General features: G+C 37.1%; 1 protein-coding gene across 3 annotated transcripts in view; it reads right to left on the reverse strand.

The window, feature by feature from the left end:
• Window positions 1-243: 243 nt before the first annotated feature.
• Window positions 244-22,141, reverse strand: part of LOC145977783 (PDF receptor-like) — a 231,132-nt gene continuing 209,234 nt past the window's right edge. For all 3 annotated transcript variants that reach the window (XM_083110062.1, XM_083110061.1, XM_083110059.1), the window contains exons 9-13: window positions 21,307-21,376; window positions 13,399-13,484; window positions 8,754-8,937; window positions 1,866-2,068; window positions 244-574 (exon numbers count right to left, since the gene is read on the reverse strand). In XM_083110062.1, coding sequence (XP_082966188.1) covers window positions 562-574; window positions 1,866-2,068; window positions 8,754-8,937; window positions 13,399-13,484; window positions 21,307-21,376 — 556 coding nt within the window. In that variant the 3' untranslated portion in view covers window positions 244-561. The remainder of the gene's footprint in view (window positions 575-1,865; window positions 2,069-8,753; window positions 8,938-13,398; window positions 13,485-21,306; window positions 21,377-22,141) is intronic.

The raw sequence follows: 22,141 nt of genomic DNA on the forward strand, positions 1-22,141 counted from the left end.
ATTCAATATACAGTGTGAGCGTAAAAACACTCCCTGATTTCAAGATGTCATAAAATTAACAGTTACTTGAATATATTTAATCCGGTCCCTGGCCATAAGTCACGCAAAAAATTTCGATGGGCGTTAATAAGGTGACAGATTTGAATTCAGGAGGTCGGAAGTTAACAACCACACTGTCTCGTATTAACAACCACACTAGTCCCATTCCTACAGATCACTATCTAGATAAAGAACAGAACGAACAAGTTTTTACCATTTTTATTTTACAAAAAAAAAAATCACTTTTATTTACAACATTTTTGCAATTCACTTATGGTTTGCGTCTTAGTGTCCAAGCAAATTACAACGTTTAGACGTTTTTAGTTTGGTCCTGGATCAGGACTTAAGGAAGCACTTTCACTGTTAATGTTTGTGCACTTGTGCCGTTGTGAGTCGAGTTGTGGTTTGTTTGTGCTGCCACTTGTCCTTGGCGTTACGACAGCGTCCAGCGACCAGTTTTCACCTTCCAGAGAGATCAACCAGCTCTATTTGAGTTTCAATGGCACTGGAAGTGGCTTCATGTCAGACTCTGGTTCTGTGGAAGAAGAAAAAGATAGCGATCTGAAGAATATTGCTGTCTAGTAATAAATTATGCTCACATTTTAATGTTACACCTAGGGGTGTGCGGGACAGAATTTCTTGAGTCGGGACGGGAATTTTTTTTAAATCTCGACATTCGGGACGGGAAATATTCGAAATTTCCCGAAGCTCGGGAAATCTCGAGTTCTACACGTCATTTTCATTTTAAGTGGTTGTTTTTGCATTTCTGGACTAAAAACTAACAATTTCCGGAAAGTTCCAGAAACTTACAATGCAGAATTTATCGAGAATTAACGACTTTTTGAAATGACCATTCAGTATTTCCCGACTGCTCGGGATTCCGAAAAGTCGGGAAATCATTTCCCGAAGTCGGGATCGAGGCGGGAAATTTTTTTTCCCGGTCCCGACTTTTCGGGATCCCGCACACCCCTAGTTACACCCCTAAGACAGAAAGTTTAATTCGTGCACTGAAAATTCGTATTAAGTGAAGATCAAACACAGTCGTCAAGATGTCCAGTATATTCTATGGGTAGGTGCAGCGCCAAAGGTGGGTCATATGGGGCTACAGTCGCACCCAGTCAAAATGTAACAGGCATAAATACAATGTATAAATAAAAGAAAATGCAATGAAAGCTCTTATAGATAATGATTGGATCCTTTTTTGTTTTGATCACGTACGAGCATCAAAAGGCATTTTCATTTGATTATGTGGTCCATCCAAATCGCTGTCAGTTATCCACTGGCCAACCCACACCAAAAGTCTGGCGCCACCGGTGGACAATTCTAGTACTGAAAAACTGATTTCCAAAAGTAGGGAAGCCCTATGTTTATTCCTGAAGGTACATTGACGAGTAGTAAGACGCCCTGCCCTGTACATCTGCATTGAGAATGATAATATTTTTTATGTTGATGTACTTCTTAATAGTTCATCTTATTTAACTTGACATTTAATATGGAATATTAATTTTTTCGAGTGTTGGTGGATAGGAGTTACCAATGAAATCATATCAAGTAACCCGACCGAATGTGCGCACGCAACCTCACATTACTATACTCTATCCCGGGAATCTCCGGAGTAAGTGAACGAAAACAATTCCTCTGCGCAAGTAGGACTCGAGAGGGCTTGGCCAATGAACGCGTGAGGGGAAGAGAATGCATTGAGTGGAAAACGCGGCTGTAGCTACCAGCCGTTAGCACTGCGTCCACTTACTTTCTCCCCTTTTCTATCATTATGCGCGGCATTGCTCCACAGATTCCCGGACAGAATGTAGACTTATTCCACTTACTCGGGCGCTGGCACCTTGGCGGCCATCTTGTTGGCACAGCAACCGACCTTCGGCTGGCACACTCTGAAGCAGTTCAGGGTCCCCGGGTTGGAATCGCTGACCTCCGTGATGTAGACGCTAGAGTACGTGGAGTTCCTCCTGGGAATGTTGTTCTGCCGGAGAGAGCGATATGTTGCCAGAGACTTCTTTACAGCAACCCTAACCTGAAGGACAAGCATCATTGAAATTAGAACCATTGTTACATGAGTCAAATGTAACTATATTGAAATGATAGCTTAGTTAATGATATTCGTCAACAATTAACCTTTCTTATCCTGAAAAGTTTTCCTATGCACTGGGTACCTTTTATAAATGGAAGTTCCTAAAACCATGGACGTTTATATTTTTTTCAATTTGGAAGAAGACTCGGACATTTTTATGGTTATACTGTCAAAGGAATGCAGAAGCTTTCGAATATATCATTTCACTCTATGTGGTTTCTTCTAAGATGAACCCACAATTGTTAATCTAATCAGAGAACGTTTAAAATACCGCGCAGTCAAACTTTGTTCGCTTATAACATGCTCACTAGGAGAGATATACACACCGGGATTTCTACATTAAGAAGCCTCGTACACATGAGCGTATCCTCAAGGGTTTAGGGGTCACTTTCTCCCTTGAATGCGAATTGTAAAAAAAAAAAATCATTTTGTTTATTGTGATCTTTTGAGGAAAGTAAAATAAATGTTATTCCCTTTCGAATAATTCAAAATGAAATATTCCCAATATTCCCCTCCATGGTAAAATGTTGTTTCCCCCCGGAAAAATTGTTGTTTTTCCGCCTGCAAAAGAAGCTTCTTTGTACCCCTGGAAGAAGTCTGGGTCCGCCCATGTTCATACATTGAAATATTTTTAATACTGATAGTTGCCAGTTCTCCCCATAAAATATATTCTAGAAGTTAATCAATGGCTCAGGTCCGAGTGATTTTCCCCAGAATGCCAATTTATGGGGAGATTAAATCATCGGTAATTGTTGCATGGTTTGAATTGTCAGTTTTCTGATTAGCGCCATGTAAATCTGCGGTTTACGACATTCAGAGGCTATGCGTAGCACCCGATGGGCCTGGATTTAGCGATTTTATGGGCGAAGTGAGAAGGTTTTAATTTAATGAATTATAATCTAGCTTGGTAACACCAACAGACATGTACCCTGAAAACCTGTTCATACAACTCCCATTAAAAATCGTAACTTTGTCTTGAAAATGAACTTTTGAAAAGATTTTACGGTGGAACCTGCAGTAGCGCAACTAACACGCTCTGTGCCCTCCTCTCCCCGCAACTTTTAGTTGTGCCTCCTTACTCGTTTTAAATAGAAAAGCTTTCCTTTCTAAAATATTAATTCACGCCTACATTTATATTAGGTGCATACAAACATGGTTGTGCAATTACGCGAAAAACCCTTAAAATTATATAAAACATAAAGTACGTAAAAAAGAGAATTAAACATAAACATTAAAAGAAAACATGGTTTTCGCGATCGTTATTGTTATGTACGGCAGTTGGCAGCGGAAGAAAAAAAGGCTTTAAAAACTTTCCATCCGAATTTGTATATGCTCTTATATATAAACAAGTGTATAACAATCTTTTTTTCTGTTTTCTTCCGTTTTGGAAATTCAACACCACTTGAACGTTTGCCACTGGGAACTGGCTACATTGGTTTGACTTCCGTACACTCGTCCGGTCTGAGTAGCAGTGACGACGCAAGAGGGGGTCAGGGTGGCGGGCGACCCCCCAGTCAGACACTTCACCCCCCCCCCCAACTGAAGTTAATTGAATATCGAATAATGAGAGAGTTCATTTGTAAGAGTATGACGATTTTCACCGTTTCTAAGTGGTGTATTCTCCATGATATCACTTTTCGTTCTTATAATACCAACTTGACTAACAAATATTAATTTGTTTTAATATATATATGTGTGTGTGTGTGACTTTAGTTCAAGATTCGAGCACCGATCTGGGCATAGGTGATTTCTCATTCATTTATGTCCTGTAATCGTCGCGTTAACCTAAGTTTTAACCAGTTTTAAGAACTGGAAAAAAGCGTTGAATGTAAATGGTTTTAAAACATCACGAACATTCTAAGGACCACAAAACATCATCTGTAGTACGGGCAAATTATTCTAATCCTGGGTCGTTAGTGACAACGCTAATTATTAAAAGACATTCAAAGTTGATTCAAGATTTGGTTGCTTGGTTGAGTCCACTTTATGCACATTAAGGTTAATCGGGACTGCACCTTCAGTTTAAAGTGCCTCTACCGCGTATCGAACAAGGAATCTAAGGTTATCCAAGGAAACCGACATTTCATGTCAGTTGTGGATGCATCGCGGTTTCTTACTATTCAGGGACTTGATTTTTGAGATGATGAGTCTGAGGCAAACCTTAACAAAGGTAATTTCTTCGATACTCTTGGAAGTTAATTTCAAAATGAGGTGTCATTGTTCGGAAATGTATTGAACTTGAACCTTAAAATTCCAATTACACTCAAAATTCGATTCAAAACAAATTGATCTGCGTAATGTTCATACTTATTCTCAGCAAAATAGCCAGGAAGTGGAAGAGGCGAAAGTATTCGCACTGATGTCAGATAAAACAAAAGACATTGCGAGAAAGGACCAGGGCAGATATTTGTATCGCGGGCAGGCAGGTAAAATAACGCTTTTTAGGATTTGCCACTCTTCAAACATTAGACGCAGGTTTGCTCCTTGCAGATATCAAAGTTAAAGAACTTATTTCCAAGATATCCATGGATGTCTGTGATCGTGTAGCACAAACATATTTTGGAGTGGTAGAGTGAAAAGTGCACCAGGGTCAGAATATTTCTTGAATTATGAGATATTCATTTATTCATTCCTTTATTTTGAACCTAACAGCTTTTATGCCATTAAATTATGAGATGACTAACCTTTTTCAGATTTTTATTCCTGTGATAACATTTCCCTGAAAGGTGAAACGCAGATTTTGCCCAAAAGTCTTCAGCGTTACGAAGATGGATCGAAGGTACTCCACTTAATGGATTTCTTCGAAAACATAGGAAAGTATAAATTGGCATTTCACAAGGTTCACACTCTAGTTGTATTCTCTGTAACAATCCCAGTTTCCAATGCAGCGTGTGGAAGAACCTTTTCGTCTTTGAAATCTTAGAAAAGCCTTTCTCGAAACAGGATGCTCGATGCCAGCTGCCTCATTTGTCTATCCTTGCTATTGATAAGAAATGTCAAGACCTGGACGTACCGAAGGTGGGCAATGTGTTCTCCAAAGCACATGTAGCAGAATTCTCCTACGGAATTCTAATACTTAAGAAGATTAATTTCTTCCAACGTCATGTTTATTTTGTAAGAAAATTAAATTCTTCGAAACATTTTTTTCGTCATTTATATTATTATCTTACAACTTGAATATTGATATCAGTAGTTTCATCTCAAGAAAGACGATAAATTATAAATGTCTTCCAATACTGTAATAGGCCACTAGAAACAACGCAACTTGTGGCAGTTCCCACGAATAAAAAAAAGAATTAATGCCTTTATTAAAGTGAATCGCATGGAGAGATAAGCTCGTAATCAAGAATTAAATTTAGACAGTAAACGTCCACTCTAAATAGAGGACAAACACAAAACACCGTACATGAATATAATAATAATAATTATTATTATAAGTATTATTATTATGTATTTATATATATTTGTAGTGTTTACGGGCGTTTTAATGTGACTGCCCCAACAATATTTTGTCGTACCCCTTCAGCCCCACCAGTCACTTTTCCCTGGCGCCGTCACTGCTGAGTAGTTAAGGATTTAGCTTCTTATACAACATTTTTGTTCAATTTCTGTCGAACTTCATCTTGGAAAGAAAAAAAGTTGCATAGTGAAGTGAATTGAGACACTACTAAGTGAGGTGAGTGTATGTTCCATTTCATAGTGTTTCCAGGTGCAACAAAAGTTACTGTCAAAAGTAAAATTTCAGAGCAAACTTAGGGAATACAATGACTGTATGCAAGGCTTTCTGGTACTTTTTCAACGGCGCAGCAATTGCATACAATCTTAACAATGAACATAAGCAGAATTTTCTACTGATTTTAATCAGAAAGTTTTCAAAGTAACATGAATGAATGAAAAAAGGCAAGTCACATATTAGTTACTGAAGTTTCGAAACCTAACAATGGTGGCAGCAGAAGCACAGAACTTTCTGTCTTCAAGAATTCGTGATCTTTATTTTCAGATTCTGCATCAAATGTAAAAAGTTTAGCTCAACTCACTGGTGTGGTTTCTTGCTCGGACAAAGGAAATGAAGACTTAGAAATATTACATTTTTTATAGCGTAAATGTCTGTGGGGAAATAGACATGAATTTGACGGAAGTTGCGTAATAATTCTTACATAATTAAGTCCTTCTGGCATTCGACAAGGCTTCATTTCTCGGGTGTTTGGTCCAGGTACACAGCAATACATACAACGACTTCTCATTCGAATGTTAAATTGGTAGAAGTCGAAGCAACGAAGCAGGAAGTTTTGACTTAATTGGAGTGTGCACAAGGCTGCGTTGTAATCGGATTTCTTACATCGATTTATGTAACACCAAATTAAGATCGGAAAATTAATTATAAATTATGATGGGTTTCTCAGGAAGATCATACCATAGACAGTTAGCTATTACCAGCTTCAAGGTAGGGTCTATAATTGGTGTTACATGAGTTAAGGGACAATTTACAGACCCCCTCATTCTGTCACTCCCTCGTCCCTCTTCCTTGGCATGATTTTCTAATTTCAAGATATCTTCCATTCTTGGGGAAGGTTCAAGGGATTCAACTCCATTCAGTTGGTTTAGTCCCACAATTAGACAATAAGTAAATTCAATAAGCGAAAGAAAGCACTCAAATACACTAATTTTGCTTTCTTTGATTCGTGCGCCGCATTTTTGAAGGGGAAGTCTAATAGTTACCCCTATTACGACACTGGCTTTAATTTAAATGTGTCAACTCCAGATATATATATAAAAAAACTTATTTTAACTGTTTATATAATTAGTTTTTTTATGTTTCGTAATTAAATTAATAATTAAAACATTCATGTTTAATTTGTGTACTTTGATTAATAGTTAAATCCTTTTTAGGACCTTGGCTGGACATTTCTGTAAGCAAACTTAATTTTATTCTTTTTCTTGGGGTCTCACTCTTGTGTTCGTTTTACGTATGTAAAAGCATTTCCCGCTTTTTAAAGCTTAATTATCATGTTAGACAGATCAAGTTTGGTGTTCTTAGCGTCAGTAGCGTAAGCAAGGGTGGGTTACCGGGTCTAACCCCCCCCCCCTGAGCTTTTGAAATATTATGGAAAATGCTGTAGAAAAAAATAAAAATGGCAAATTTATCACAGTCAAAGATCTGCGACAATAATAATAATACTAATACTAATAATAATGTGAATTATTATTCCCATGCAGCATGCAGATAAACAACATTCCAAACACAATCTATGCGGCCGCAAAGTTCAATTTTGCAATTTTTTTTTTTTTTTTGCAAAAAATCGCACAGTGACTCTCGCGAGAATTGTGAAAATTCCTTGCTTCGTCGCACTGTGCCGACTTTATTGCAAACTTTCTTCCCGGTACTGATTTCACATCCCGTTGTGAACTCTCAAGTGATGCTGAGTCTACATCCACATCATTAAATAATGTTGAAGAAGTGCTTTTTGAATCACCTACAAGTGATAAATGTGTTGAAACGTCTATAAACTTACTTCTGAACGAAAACATACACTCAGTGGAATTTAGCAACATTCATTCTCGCGCTTCATCATCATCCTGGGTGAGTTCCATAGGTAAAGGTAATGTAAATTTCCCTGCTAATATAGCATCGTGCCATGAAGGCACACGTAGTGGTGTGGTGTGCCCGACACATTCTCGATCTCGGCCATTTTGCAGGTGATGTGATCAGCACCATGCTCCGGCAGCCTTTATCCCCTAGGGTTGCTCTCAGGTACCCATTGATATGAAGCTGGGTGCGGAGACAAGGCTGGATAAATTCCAACCAATTCCTGGTATAGAACCCCGATCTCCCACGAGGTGTCAGATTAGACCACCGCGGCTCCTTGAATGAGTTTCATATTTTGATTATTTCAATAAATTTAATATATTTGCTTGTTTTTATGGATTTTCTGCACACTTAAAATGTCTCACCTATCATATAGTCTACAAATAACCGTTGGTAGGCAATTGTTTCGTAACAAAGAAACAAAAAAAAAATGTTCTATCGCTTTCATAAATATACGTATTTATGTAGGTCTCTACTACTTAATAATATTAGTGATATAAGTATAGTGGAACCACGAGCAAAACAACCTGCGCAGACCCGCGACTGCTGTGCACCGTGCCCCCGCGAGTAGGGGAGGGAGAGAGTGGACCATGGTTCCTTATGGTCCGAGGTGGAGGGAAGAAGGGAAAGCTGCGCGGGGACTTTTCGTCCCAAGGTTTTTTTCCTTGTGGTCGATCTATAGTAAGAGTAGCTGCATTAATAGTATTATTAGTGTAATTGAACTAATTAATTAATTATAAGTATTATTAATGAATTATTATTGTTATTAATTAAAGTATAATAAAACAATGGTAATGTGAATTTGTAGAAAGTTTTCGAAATAACCCCCCCCCTTGATGAAATCCTGCATACGCTACTGCTTAGCGTCTCATTTTTGTCCCATTGTGTATCGAAGAGAGAGGCTTGAGTTCCACGACTGTGTTTCGAGGCCCCGAACAAGGCATAAAAATGAAGTTTACAAATTCGTATTGCTCGTAGAATTGTGCAGTCGATAACCATACATAGTTAAAACTTTTGAAAGCTAGTCGAGACGGAACTTACCTCGCCGTTCATGAAGCAGTAGAGGAATGCGATGAAGAAACCTTGAAAGGATGTAAGAAAATGCGTCGTGTAAGACCACGCTGCGAACTCCCACACGGATTTCTCGAGCGGTGCTTGCGTCATGTTCATCAGATTGGTTATTCCCAGGAGTGGAAGGAGAACCAAGGCTGCTCGCACTGCTTTCCTAGCGGGAGAGACACAATTTTATCTTCAACGATGCTAGTTGCTATGGGGGTTTAAAAAGAAATGCTGTGGGCATTAACTGTTTAATATTTTACTTAGATTTTATGCTACTTTTTGGCTAATCGCGAAGATGATGATGAGTGATGATGTGATGAAATTGATGAAGGGACACTCACAAGGAACACCCATGCCCAGGTCGGGATTCGAAGCCTGGGCTCCAGACTGGTGGCGCGCTGGGATAACCACTGCGTCACGGAGGTCGGTGTATGTCTTAATTATAAGAATAAAAACTAGGTCTACGATTTAACCTTAGAACACTACCGTACGAAAAATGTACGTATGCTTTGCGCTCAAATCCCTCTCTTACCTTCCACTCGAATCCACTCACCCCTCCGCCTAGCAGTGCCTCGGGTATTCAGTCAGCAGTGTTGCCACATGAAGGGAAATTTCCCTTTTTCAGGGAAATTCAGACCGAAATTCTAGCCAAAAGGGTAAAGGGAATTTTGATCAAAAATACCACAATTGCAGGGAAATTTTAAGATTATCTGACTACATTATTACAGTTTTCGAATTTCATAGCCACATTTTTATGTTATTTATTTATTTTGCTATTCCTACTTGTTTCTGTTCCTTTAAGTTTATTGTACGTTGTTGCTTTTATGCATTTTTGGATAAATAGCAACTATGAGTATTAACGATTAAATGGATTCCTGACCAGGATTCAAATCTGGGACATCTGATCAGGAAGTGATGAAACTTAAATGTGATTTTTTAAAGTATTTTTTATTCAAACGAATAACGAATTCAACGGAATACTTAACTACATACTACTACTGCTTCCACCACCACCACTAATAATGCTGCTGCTACTACTACTACTAATTATTATTATTACGAGTAGTAGTATATAATTTGCTTTGTGAAGGGAAAAATTGATCCAAAAAGGGAAATTGTGCCCCTTGGAAAGGGAAATTATGCCCTCATATTGTGGCAACACTGTTTGTCAGACGGGAGGCAGCACTGTAGTAAGGAGGGTGCAAGCATTGAACGTCTTTAGTTTGTTCGTTATGTTGGACTCTGTACGTCAAAAATCGTGCACGTAATTTTGACATTTGTAAACTCTATTTGGATAGTTAGATTTTGAAAACAAAAGTTTAGAACCATGCACTATTTTCTTGTAAGACTAAAATTACATTCGTTCCTTATTTACAGCGTTATGAATATCATTATTGTTTGCTTTTCATTGTTTGAACTTTTCGCTTTCTTTCTTAATGTACGCACGGGTTTGTCAATCAAGACCTTCTCTTAAAATATTGTATGAAGAATAACACTAACAAAATAATGTTCACAAAGAATCGTCATTTTGTTTTCATGATGTAGAGGTTGTTTTAAAAATCGATTCCTTTATGTACGTAAAATTTACGTAGCGGTAGTTACAGTAATATTGGAACACGGTAGTGTTCTAAGGTTAATGAACTACAAGTGGCCAAAATATGCAAAATGAAATATGAACTTATGACCTACGGTTTTTGTAATTATACCCTAAAACATAAAAAAGTTTAAAGTTTGTTTTAACCACTTACACACATATATGATAATTCGGAGTAGACCTACTGTTTAAAGTTGGGTTTGAACCATTATGTTCCTCCACCGAGTATCGAACGTTACCACTACATCATCGACGAAGGCATTTAATCATAAAAGAATATGCTCAAAGAACATTATGTATATCATTTTGTTTCTATTTCGGTTCTGCTACATTACTTGCCTACCTCTTGGGTTATAACACCATTAATCCTTGTTTCCATGATATGAAAAACTCAATATGCTGACCAAGGCAGAAATTTATTTTATTAAAAACATAAACTAAACGTAACGTTTCAACCTTCTAGCAAAGTCTTCTTCAGACTCTGCACCAAGTACAAATGTAACAAGGTACAAAACAGGACGAGATATATAATTTTTCTGTATATATATCGTCCTGTTTTGTATCTTGTTACATTTGTACTTGGTGCAGAGTCTGAAGAAGACTTTGCTAGAAGGTTGAAACGTTACGTTTAGTTTATGTTTTTAATCAAATAAATTTCTGCCTTGGTCAGCATATTGAGTTTTTCTCTTTGGTTAATGGCGCCCTTGAGGATGAATGATGAAGGGAATGATGGGACAAACACAACGACATGTCTATGCATTACCAGTGGTTTCAACCTGGCTTCATAGTGTGCTACACTAACCACTTCACCAGAGAGACTAGCAATTAAAGTTTATAATAAATAAATTAGTTTCTCATATAGCTTAGTTCATGAGATGAACTACTTGGCAAAACAAAAGACAAATAAGTCAAAAGAATGAAATTTGAGAATATACATATAAGTAATTAAAATTCAACAACTTGGATAGAAGAAACAAAATCCGTGTAAGTTGTTTTTGTTACAATATGAATTTCTTGTTATAGGAATATATATCATACATATATTTGTATCCTAAAGAATATGCCAAGTCATGTAAATAACTAATCGTATTACTTATTAAGGTAACGATGGAGGTAGGAATAGAATTTTCTGCAGATCTATCACTCTTGCAAGTCGGTGGTAGAACATGGTAGAAAAATAGACAAGGTAAACTTAATTAAAGTGTTCTATTTATGGAATATTTCTGTTGTTATTGTGTTACACATACAATTTATATAATGTTAAATGAAAATACGGGGTTCGTAAATTTTTATAATTAAATATTTTTAACATTCACTAAAATCAACAGCAAGTTACAATGACAACAACAGGTTCAAAGTTATTGTCGATTGAGCCAAGGGCTGCAGACATATATATGTATAAACCTATTATAGAAAATATCACCATAAGGAGATGCAAATAAACTTAAAGAAATTTTCACGCTTTAGAAAAAAATATTGAAAAAAAAAATTCAAACACTGCTGCCTCTGGTTAAGGTTTCGATTAAGGAATTCACTTTTAAAGCTGGAAATGTCATTGAGATGGGTTTGGAACTGTTGGTCAATATTACGAGTTAACAAGGGATATTGACCTTGATTTCCCAGAAGACCAGCAAGCATAGATGGAATCTGCTGAACATAGATCAGGAAATATTGCCACTTATAGAATTTCCCTGGTGTTTAGAAGGGAATGAATTCCAAATCTTAAGTTCCTGCTTCCTGTGAGGCTGTCCCTGCACATTGCAATATACTGTGAATACTTATGAGGGATGTGGAGAGATGGCCGAATGTGGCAAACACATTCACTACCTCTGCCACATTTGTTTGAGTTTTAAGTCCACTTTATGCACAGGAAGACTAATCGGGACTGGACTTACAGTTTAAAGTGGTATCCGAATCACTTGGACCCCAATCGGATCCCAAACCGGGATCTCTTGATTACAAGACAACTACGTTACCAACACGCTATTGGTGAGGCCCTTTGCCATTTGCGGCAACTTTACACATTTTCTCATGTGGTACAGGCTGGATGAACCATAAAGCCGTACACGGAGGGACATTGCTCGAAACATTTCAACCATAAAATTACCCATGCCAGGAATCGAACACGAGTTTCTCGCGTGCCAATCACCGTAATTCTAAGATATAGGTATACATGTTTGAGCTTGCTTTTAAGTTCACTTTACGCACAGAAAGGCTAATCGGGACTGGACATAACTTACAGTTTAAAGGGGGATCCGAACCATTATGTGCATCCACCGGGTATTTTTCTCTTCTTCATGCTCTCTACACAGTGTGAAATTTTATGGGTGATATCAGGCCATATCCTGTATACATATCCTCCATAGACGTGTACGGAACTCACACACTCTCGTGCCGCCATACATGCACTTACGTCACATACCGTGGTACCAGGGGCGGATGAAGATACAATTTTCATCCGGGCGAGGTGAATTTTTTGCGCGATCCCTAATCTTTACCCTCTCACCCCCTAACTTTGTATTTATTTAATACCTATGGCCGGCCCCTGTGGCGGAGTGGTTAGCACATCGCGCTACGGCGCCAGGGGTCCAGGGTTCGAATCCTGGCCTGGGCATGGATATTTGTGAGTGTCCATTCATCAATTTCATCATATCATCACTCATCCCCATCTTCGCAAAATAGCCAAAAGTGGCACAAAAAGCGAAGTAAAATAATTTTAAAAAAAATACCTATATGATGATGTCAAAATAACAGTGATATCTTAGCTTAAATTGCTACATGATTTTGCAATCTGCTTATTATGTTATGCAGCAGTAATTTCAATTAATTTTTGTCTTCACAAAACCAACTCCTTTTTAAACAAATAGTCTCACTTGTATGTTCAGAAAAAAGGTTTTTGCGCTACTCAAGTAGAACGCCCGGTTTGACGCCACCGATGGCGGCACCCCGTACAGTCGCCCCTGTGTGGTACCCCAGAAAAACATTCTGTATCCTCCTATGTCAGGAGGCACTTTTCTCAAAGGACTATCTCACCTAATTTGTTCCATCTCACTGGTGTGACTCTGCCTCATTTTCACAACAAGGACGCGGATGACGTTCAGCAGAAAAATGAAATTGAACTGCAAAGAAAAAAGATAGACATTTTTAACAAATAAAATATGAGAGCATTGAAAGACATATGTGCTTTTTTTTTAAAAAAAAACAGGGACTTTACAGGCTGCGTAACACAAAGTAACTGGACTGAAAGTTATCTTAAAATACAGATGTAACAGAAAAGATATGTCCACGATGGATGCACACAAATGGAAATATGCATGTGGTTGACTCTTTCTGTTTCTCCCAAATCTACACTTGCAAAATTCCTGGACACAATGTTGATTCCAACAGCTGACCAATGTACAGCTGGATTGCCTACCTTTTATACAGATCGCATATGCAAGTGCATGTTTTTATTGGAAGAACATATTAAATTTAGAAAATTAATGATATGACAAAATATGTAAGAAAATGGAGGCATATTTATGTTGCATATTTTGGCAATATATACATATTTTGTTTATTTTTCATATAATGTGCATATTTTCCAGAATTTTCCAGATTGCAAGCTTGTTTGCACCACTTTCCAAGGTAACTTATCCCATAATAATCGAAGATGCTGCAGCAACATTTGAAGAAATTCATGGAGGTCATAGAATATGCAACAAGTTTCAGATGGTATTGAAAAAGAATTCTGATTTGGATCACTTGAAGAAAGTGTGTTTGGTTTTATGAAGGATTTATTGATTGATTTGTTGTTTTAAGTCCACTTTATGCACAGAAAGGCTAATCGGGACTGGACCTACAGTTTAAAGTGGGATCCGAACCACTATGTGCATCCACCGGGTATCTAATTACAAGGCGACGACGCTACCACTGCGCCATCGAGGAGGCCCTGGTTTTGTGAAAGACATTGTGCCGGTACGCTGACAGAAAAACAGTTATTGCGTTGTTCCGAACATGTAGTTTTCGCCAAGTGTTACGTCGTGTGATGTTGAGAGATCTTTCTCTGCCTACAGACTAGCATTAACAGACAAACTAAGGACATTTACAGTTGAATAAATATAGATAAAGCTTTAATTGTTTACTGTTACACGAATTATTGTACGTACACAGCTTTGACCCAACATTTTCAGTAAATGAAGAATACCTTGACATTTTGTGTCTCATTTGAGTTATAGTTTTACGAAATATTCGCACTTCATAGGATAAGAAATTGTATTCGTGCTTACAAGTCTACAAAAAACAATTACTTTGCATATTTTAGTGCATATTTTTAAGGGATTTTGGCAAATTTGCATGCATATTTGGTAGTTTTTAATGCATATAAATCCTGAGTCTATTTATTAGGCAATCTTGTGATTTTTACTAAATATAAATTTAGAAAGAGTTTGAAATTTAGACCAAGTAATACAAACGAAGTTGTATTTGCATTGTAGTCGCTTTTCTTCCATCTTTCGCTAATCGCGGCGATGAGGATTAGGTAAAATTGATGAAGAGACACTCATAAAAATCACACATGGCCAGGCCAGAACTTATGCCTGGGAACTTCGATGTTGACTTGGAACACCTATCAAGCTACTGATGCCGAATCAGAATAATACTGCTCGTATGTTTCCTCGTCTTGTGTGTGCTAAACAGTAATGATAAACTCTTTTAGCACAATGTTTCTTCCAGAAGGCAAAGTTTTATTATTCAGTTTATTATTATTATATTAATTATATTGCCTTATTTTATTTATTAATAAGACTAATACTATTTTGTATTAGAATAAATTTTACATGTAGTAATACATGCATAATTAAAACAGTCTAATAGAACAAATTTAACAATAGTATAATCTACTGCAATATTACAAATACATACAGTATGTAACATTCTTATTCGTACACACGAATTTTCAAAGAAAATGCTTTAATATCTGAAAGGAAATACACTCTTTTGAAATTGTTTCTTTACAATTCAATAACTAATATCATTAGGAACATAAAATCTTACCCAAATTCTGTATAACCAATGAGAATAATAAATTAAATGAAACTGAAAGAGAAACATGCCATATTTTGTACAACTTTTCTATTCGTACACTTAATAATATAAAAGAAAAAAGTATATTCATAGCAAATTGATTCACAGTTCTAATACTTTGATGCGTATCCTTTGGCTTTAATTACTGCTTGACACCTGTTCTTCATAGAATTAACCAGTTTCCGACATGTTTCAGACCTTATTTTATTCCACTCGGCTTGCACAACAGTTTTCAACTCTTGTTTGGACTTGACGCCTGCTTTATGGACTCGCCTCTTCAACATTTTCCATACATGCTCAATGGGATTTAAGTCTGGACTTTGAGCTGGTGTTTGTAGTAGTTTGGGCACATTCCATATTAGCCAATTCATGTTAACTCGCGCCTTATGCGACATGTCCATTTTTGGGGCACTCTGCTTTACATTGTTCTTCAATATGTCCAAATAGACATATGCATCCATGATACCATCAATAAACTGGATAGTACCAACACCTTTGGACGACATACAGCCCCAAATCATTAATGACCCACCACCGTGCTAAACTGTTGGAACTGCATTAATGTGATCATTGTCTTTATTTGATTTTCTATTTATCCTATCTGACCCGTACATATTAATATTGGACTCGTCTGACCATATGACACTGTCCCAAAATTCCTGGTCCTTGTGTTCGTGCTCTTTCGCGAATGGAAGTCTATTCCTGCGATTCACCTTTTTTACATACGGCCTCTTTCGTAGTATTCTGCAATGATATCCATACTTCCACAATACACATCGAACAGTTTGATCGGACATCATTTTGCCAGCAACATTTTCTACTAACGGTCGTAACTGAGGAACACTTAGTCGGGGGTTTACTCGCACTTTTTTTTAAAATAAAGCGTTCATCACGTTGATTCAACCGTCTCTCTTTTGGTTTTCTTGGCACATTCTGTGTTGAACCTTCCTCTCTAAATTTGTTTACTATGTATTGTACTGTGGAGTGTGATTTATTGACTGTTTGTCCAATTTTTCTTAACGAATAACCTCTAAGGGCCAAATTTATGATAGCATCCTTCAGATCGGAACTAAGTTCCTTCACCTTACCCATTTCGAACACGCTGATAGATAGACGATAGGCCTACAACCCTTGGTTATTTGTCTATGCCTACAACAATACCTACGCCAGCATTCCGCTTGACGGGGAGCGCGCCTACATGTTCAAACTTGTTACGAAGTTGCAAACTGTACGAAATCGCCAGAATAGCGGTGGCGCTGTATGCGAGGAAGATTGAAACTCTTGCCTGTACGAATAACAATGTTGCATGAAACAGCGTGTTTCTCTTTTCACACAAATTATATGCTCTGTTTATGCACTGTGAACATATATTTTTATTGACATTCGTTGGTGAAACCTTCATTAACATTAATTTCCAGGTACATATGAAAATGATTATATTTACTAGTAGATATGACATTTTTTCCTCGGAAATTCTATGTGTACGAATAACAATGTTACATACTGTATATGAACTTCTGTTAGGCAATACCTCCAAGAAAGTACACTCCCAGTTCCCAAAGCCTGAAGTTTTGCTTCTAAAGGTGATATCTTAGAACGCACAAATGGAAGTGGACACTGAAAACCAATTTCCAATGAGATTGCCTCTTTAGAAATAGCAACGAAGATAAATTTAAAGATACAGCTTTTGATAAAATGTTTTAGAGAAACCAATGTCCTTTTTACCTACATTCATGGGCGTATTTAAGGGAGGTTCAACGGGTCCAACCCACCCCCTTTTGGTTCAGTAAAATTACCAGATTACCTGTTCTATCCGCTTGTTCATAAAAATTTCTTCGGACTTAATGTATTTTCCTAAATTCGAGACGTATGGGACGAGATATGGATGGGAAGGAAGTTACGTAATTCCACACACCAGATGGGACTGCAGACCAAATGTCTTTAATTTCCTTAAAGTTTCGGAATTTCTGCGATTAGAAACTACATTGGGACTGTCAAATGAGTTTTCATTATTTTCCCTCGAGTCTTCTTAAAGAAATTTGTTTTTTTACAAACGCAGTGCAAGAAAACCATGTAAACATCGTGACATTCTCAAGTTGTTTGACACAAGATGGACAGAAAAGTATCAACACTAAGTAACGTGACTTCGTGACTACATACACACAACTTTGTTGGGTCCAGCACGCCCCTCCCCCGCTCCCCAACAAGCTTCCGGTCGGGCCCTGGATTTTCACTTATGAAATAAAGCAACCCCCCCCCCCCCCTTACGTGAACTATATACGCCCATGCCTACATGGTGAAATTTCCCCTTTGCCATTAAAGTTGCTTCAAAATTTCCTTAGACCTAGGAAATTTTCTCTAGGATTACTATTCGAAAATTCCGGTAGCGTACTCTGCCAAACAAAGGAAATTTATCACCGTACAGATTAACTTTCCGGAAGTTTCTTATTGTTTCACGCCTGTCACCCGCTGAATGTCACTCGCAGCGGACGAATGCAAGTGACAAGTAGGAAAGTTATCGGAGCGTGACAAACCGTTAGCAGGAGATCGATTAGATTTTACGCCACTGTAAGCTTCTCGATATATTTCTCTTGTGTTCCTGAATGCTGTTGATGATACAAGAATTGGATACGTTCTTCGTAGTTCTCTGGAAACATCTCCAACTATGTAAGCCAGGTGGCGCCACACAAAGCCTAAACACTCTAACATCAACTTTGTCAATTAAGTGTATCTCCTTGACCCTACAAGATTATACATAGCTATGGCAATGTACAGTCAGCGGCAATAAAAATGCAACTCCTACAAAAAATACACTTCTCTGCAATGCGTTATGTATGTTGCCTAAATCTAGAGCGGTGGTAGAAGTTGTTATTGAATATTTGCTATTAAAATGCACTTCTCGCCATAGAGTTACAAAACGCACAAATGAAATTTCTGACTATACGTTTTTGGGTGATTTACATTATAAGCTTTTCCTACTTGTTTTATATCTGAGGTCTGACATAATTCTGCTTAAAACTGTAACAAATGTAAAATTGTTCATGTACAGTAGAAGGTAGGTTAGTTCAACTGTTCATTTGGCACAGGGTGGAGAGATAGAACGTGATGGAAAATATGAGAGAGAGAGAGAGAGAGAGAGAGAGAGAGAGAGAGAGATAAGAGAGACTTAATAAACATAGACAGAAATGGACAGATATAGTGAGAGAAAGAGACTGGGATACAAAAATTTAAAAATATTATAGAAGAGAAAGAGAGAGAGAGAGAGAGAGAAAGGGTTAGAAAGAGGTAGAGAATGCGAGTGAGAGAAATAACAAGAAAGAGAGAGAAAAAGACAACGAGATACAGAGAGAGAGAGAAAAAGACAACGAGATACAGAGAGAGAGAGAGAGAAAGAAAGAAAGATGGTGAGAGGAAGAGAAAGAAATGGAAAGAGAGAGGAAGATAAATAAATAGAAAGAGAAAGAAATAGAAAGAGAGAAAGATGGTGAGAGAAAGAGAGAGTAAGAAAAATAAATAGAAAGAGAGAGAAATAAAGAGAGAGAGAAAAAGATTGTAAGAGAAAGAAGAGAACGAAATAGAAAGAGGGAGAGAAAATATGACGAGAGAAAAAAGAGAGAGAGAGAGGGAGAGAGAAAGATGGTGAAAGAAAGAAAAAAAGGGAGAGAGAAAGATGGTGAGAGAAAGAAAGAGGAAGAGAAAGAGAGAGAAGTGGATAAAGAAAGATGGGGAGAAAAGAAAGAGGGAGGGAGAGAAAGAAATAGTGTAACGAACCTGAGAGTTTAAGGTTTTATATTTGTAAGAAGTTAATATTTATAAAATGTTTGTTACGTCAAATAATGTACAAGTTGTCACAGACAACTATAGTTAGATTGATACAGTTGTGTTTGGAACTTGTATATATGTTTATAAATACGTCATAATCTGTTCCTGTTGACGTCACTTTCTCATCTCAGCAGAGGAAGTGAACCCACCTGAATGTTTTTCACCTGACGACAGACTCAGTTAGAAAACAGGTGAAGGTGAGAAATAGCTTAATTAGCAATGGAAAAGTAGTTCATTATGTGTGGGTAAAATCACACATTAATATTTACGGAAATGAACAAGCAGACAGATATGCAAAACAAGCTGCTCAGATGAATGAAACAATCCAGTTACCACTGCATTACACAGATCTTTTGCCGAGGGTTAAGAAGAAAATTTTTGAAGAATCGAACTTATGGTGTAATAATGCATTAGAAAGTGTTGGTGAAAGTTATCGTCCTTATGTTGATTACACTAGGAAAAAACCTTGGTTTTATAATTGTAAAGGTTCGAGAAATGCAATTGTTTTAATAAATAGACTAAGAAGTGGTCACGCGAGAACATATCGTCATTTATTTAAAATACACATTTTAAAATCTCCGAATTGTGACTGTGGTGATTTAAGGGGTGATGCTCATCATATTATTTTGGAATGTCCAATTCACTCAGAGAGAAGAAAGACTTTATACAAAACATTGTCAAAAATTAATGTTCCTTTCCTCATTAATATGACTTCAATGTTGTATGCTCCAGATGTTAGAATTGGATATGTTATACTTGCTTTTTTGAGAAAAGCTGATATACAATTATAATATTTTTATGTTACTGACTGAGTTAATGTAGTTATATAAAATTGTATTTAAGAGCGTTTATGAACTTTGTGTGTAAAATTAAAAATGTATCTTATGTACTTATAATGTATGCTGGGCATAAACAGCCACCTGTAAAGCTGTAAGTCCAATAAATCTTTGTTGTTGTTGTTGAAGGTGAGAAATCAACAGAAACGTGGAAACGGTTAATGGAATGCCTTAATAGTGTAATTGGTAATTATTTTCGTTTCATTCTGGCTATACTCGGAAATAATAATTAAGTACAGAAACTTTCGTGTATTTACGTTTGTTTTGTCCAACGTTAATTCTATATGCAAGTGTGTTTAGTGATTGTGATGTGATTTAATATGATACAGAATTGTTCCTCTTCAGGCAGAAACGTAAGCGAATCTGTACCTTGTTTGTAAGTCCACATACGATAGGAAATATAAGTGATTATAAAACTGCGTTTAACTTGGAATACTGTGTTGTGCTTCTTTTCTACCCTGCAAGCCCTGATGATTTGCAAAGATTCTCATGTTCCCGACTAAAGGAGTAGCGGACTAACTTTCTGACGACTGGTGTACAACCGGGGGACGTTACAATAGAAAGAGAGATACGGAAAAGAAAGGAAAGGCAAGGATAACAGAGATAGACAGAGAAGCGGAAACAAGCAGAAACAGATGAAGAGAGAAAAAGATCTAAAGTATATGCATGAGTGGAGCGTGTGTGTGTGTGTGTGTGAATGAACAAAAGGGATATAGATTAGCATGATCATAAAGTGACATTTTTAAAATAAGCATGAAGAAGATTAACTAATAATTGCATCAGAGGTGTAGTGCGGGGAAGTGTTTAGTAATTTCCGTGTCCTCCTTCTACCTGTCTCCGCTTTTCTGTGTATCCTTGTTTCCCTTGTCACACTCTTTCTCTTTCTTCCGCTATCTGTGTCTTCTTTCCCCTTCTCTCTCTCTCTCTCTCTCTCTCTCTCTCTCTCTCTCTCTCTCTCTCTCTCTCTCTCTCTCTCTCTCTCTCTCTCTCTCTTTCTCACTATATCTCTTGCTGACCTTCCCTCTTTATTAAATCTGCGAGTTCTTTGTCTGCATCTTCTTCCATTGTATACCTGAACATAAGATACAAGCGTTACTTCATAGAACGCTTAGACATGAGAAAATTAAGGCAAATATGTTCCCTGAGCGTAATTGAGCTGTACGATCAGAAAGTTTATAAAACAATTACAAATGAAAAATTAGCAAAAGGCAACACTTACTATTATTACTCCTAACCGTGGTCCTTCAAGAATCCAAAAATATAAAGTGAGATTGTAGCCCCACCAGCACCTATGGAAAGAAACGAAGTGCATGAGAAGTTATTATCTGTAACAATATACTTGTTCATGTAATTTTAATACATGAGAATTTTATGAATATCAATACTGGTAGTTCAGTGCTGTTTATGAATGTTAAGTTTCCACTTTTTTTAATACTTTGAAGTATACTGGTAAACCTGAAGCGAAACGTTGTCTCATCGGTGACTCAAGAAACCCACATCTTTATCTGAAGTTTTATTAAGTGTAAAAGTTGTAAGGTTAATACTGAGACGAATCTTAAAATTCTTACCTAGAAAGTCTCGAGAGGAAAATGAAAGTTTTTGAACCTCAGTCTTCTCAGAGGATGACTCATAACGGGATGTTTTGAAAGATGAAACGTTAAGTAAGAAACTCGCACAATATCTCAAGTTTCGCGAAGACTTTGGGAAATTTAATTTTGAAACAATGGGCTGAAATTGTTTTTTTTTTTTTAACTCAAGGTCTTTTGGTGAAAAGTTGTATCAAGTTCTCGATTAGTTTTCTTTGCACTTATAATTGTTATAGTGTTAATATTACGCTACCCTTTGCGAAACATTTAGCTAATGCCATTGTAGTTGCTTGAGATATGAATGTTTCCATTCCCGTCAAAGTCTCCCTTCGCAAGTAAAGGTAACAGCTAAATAGCCAACAAGATAACACCTTACGAACTATGAACTAAACTGATTCGCTAATTTACTCGGTGGGAGTGAATGTCTTGTAGGGTTATAGGCTTTGGTTAGTTGATTTGGTGTTTTAA

Source organism: Lepisma saccharinum, chromosome 23 (assembly GCF_977018435.1).
Source record: "Lepisma saccharinum chromosome 23, izLepSacc3.1, whole genome shotgun sequence".
Lineage (NCBI taxonomy): Eukaryota > Metazoa > Arthropoda > Insecta > Zygentoma > Lepismatidae > Lepisma > Lepisma saccharinum.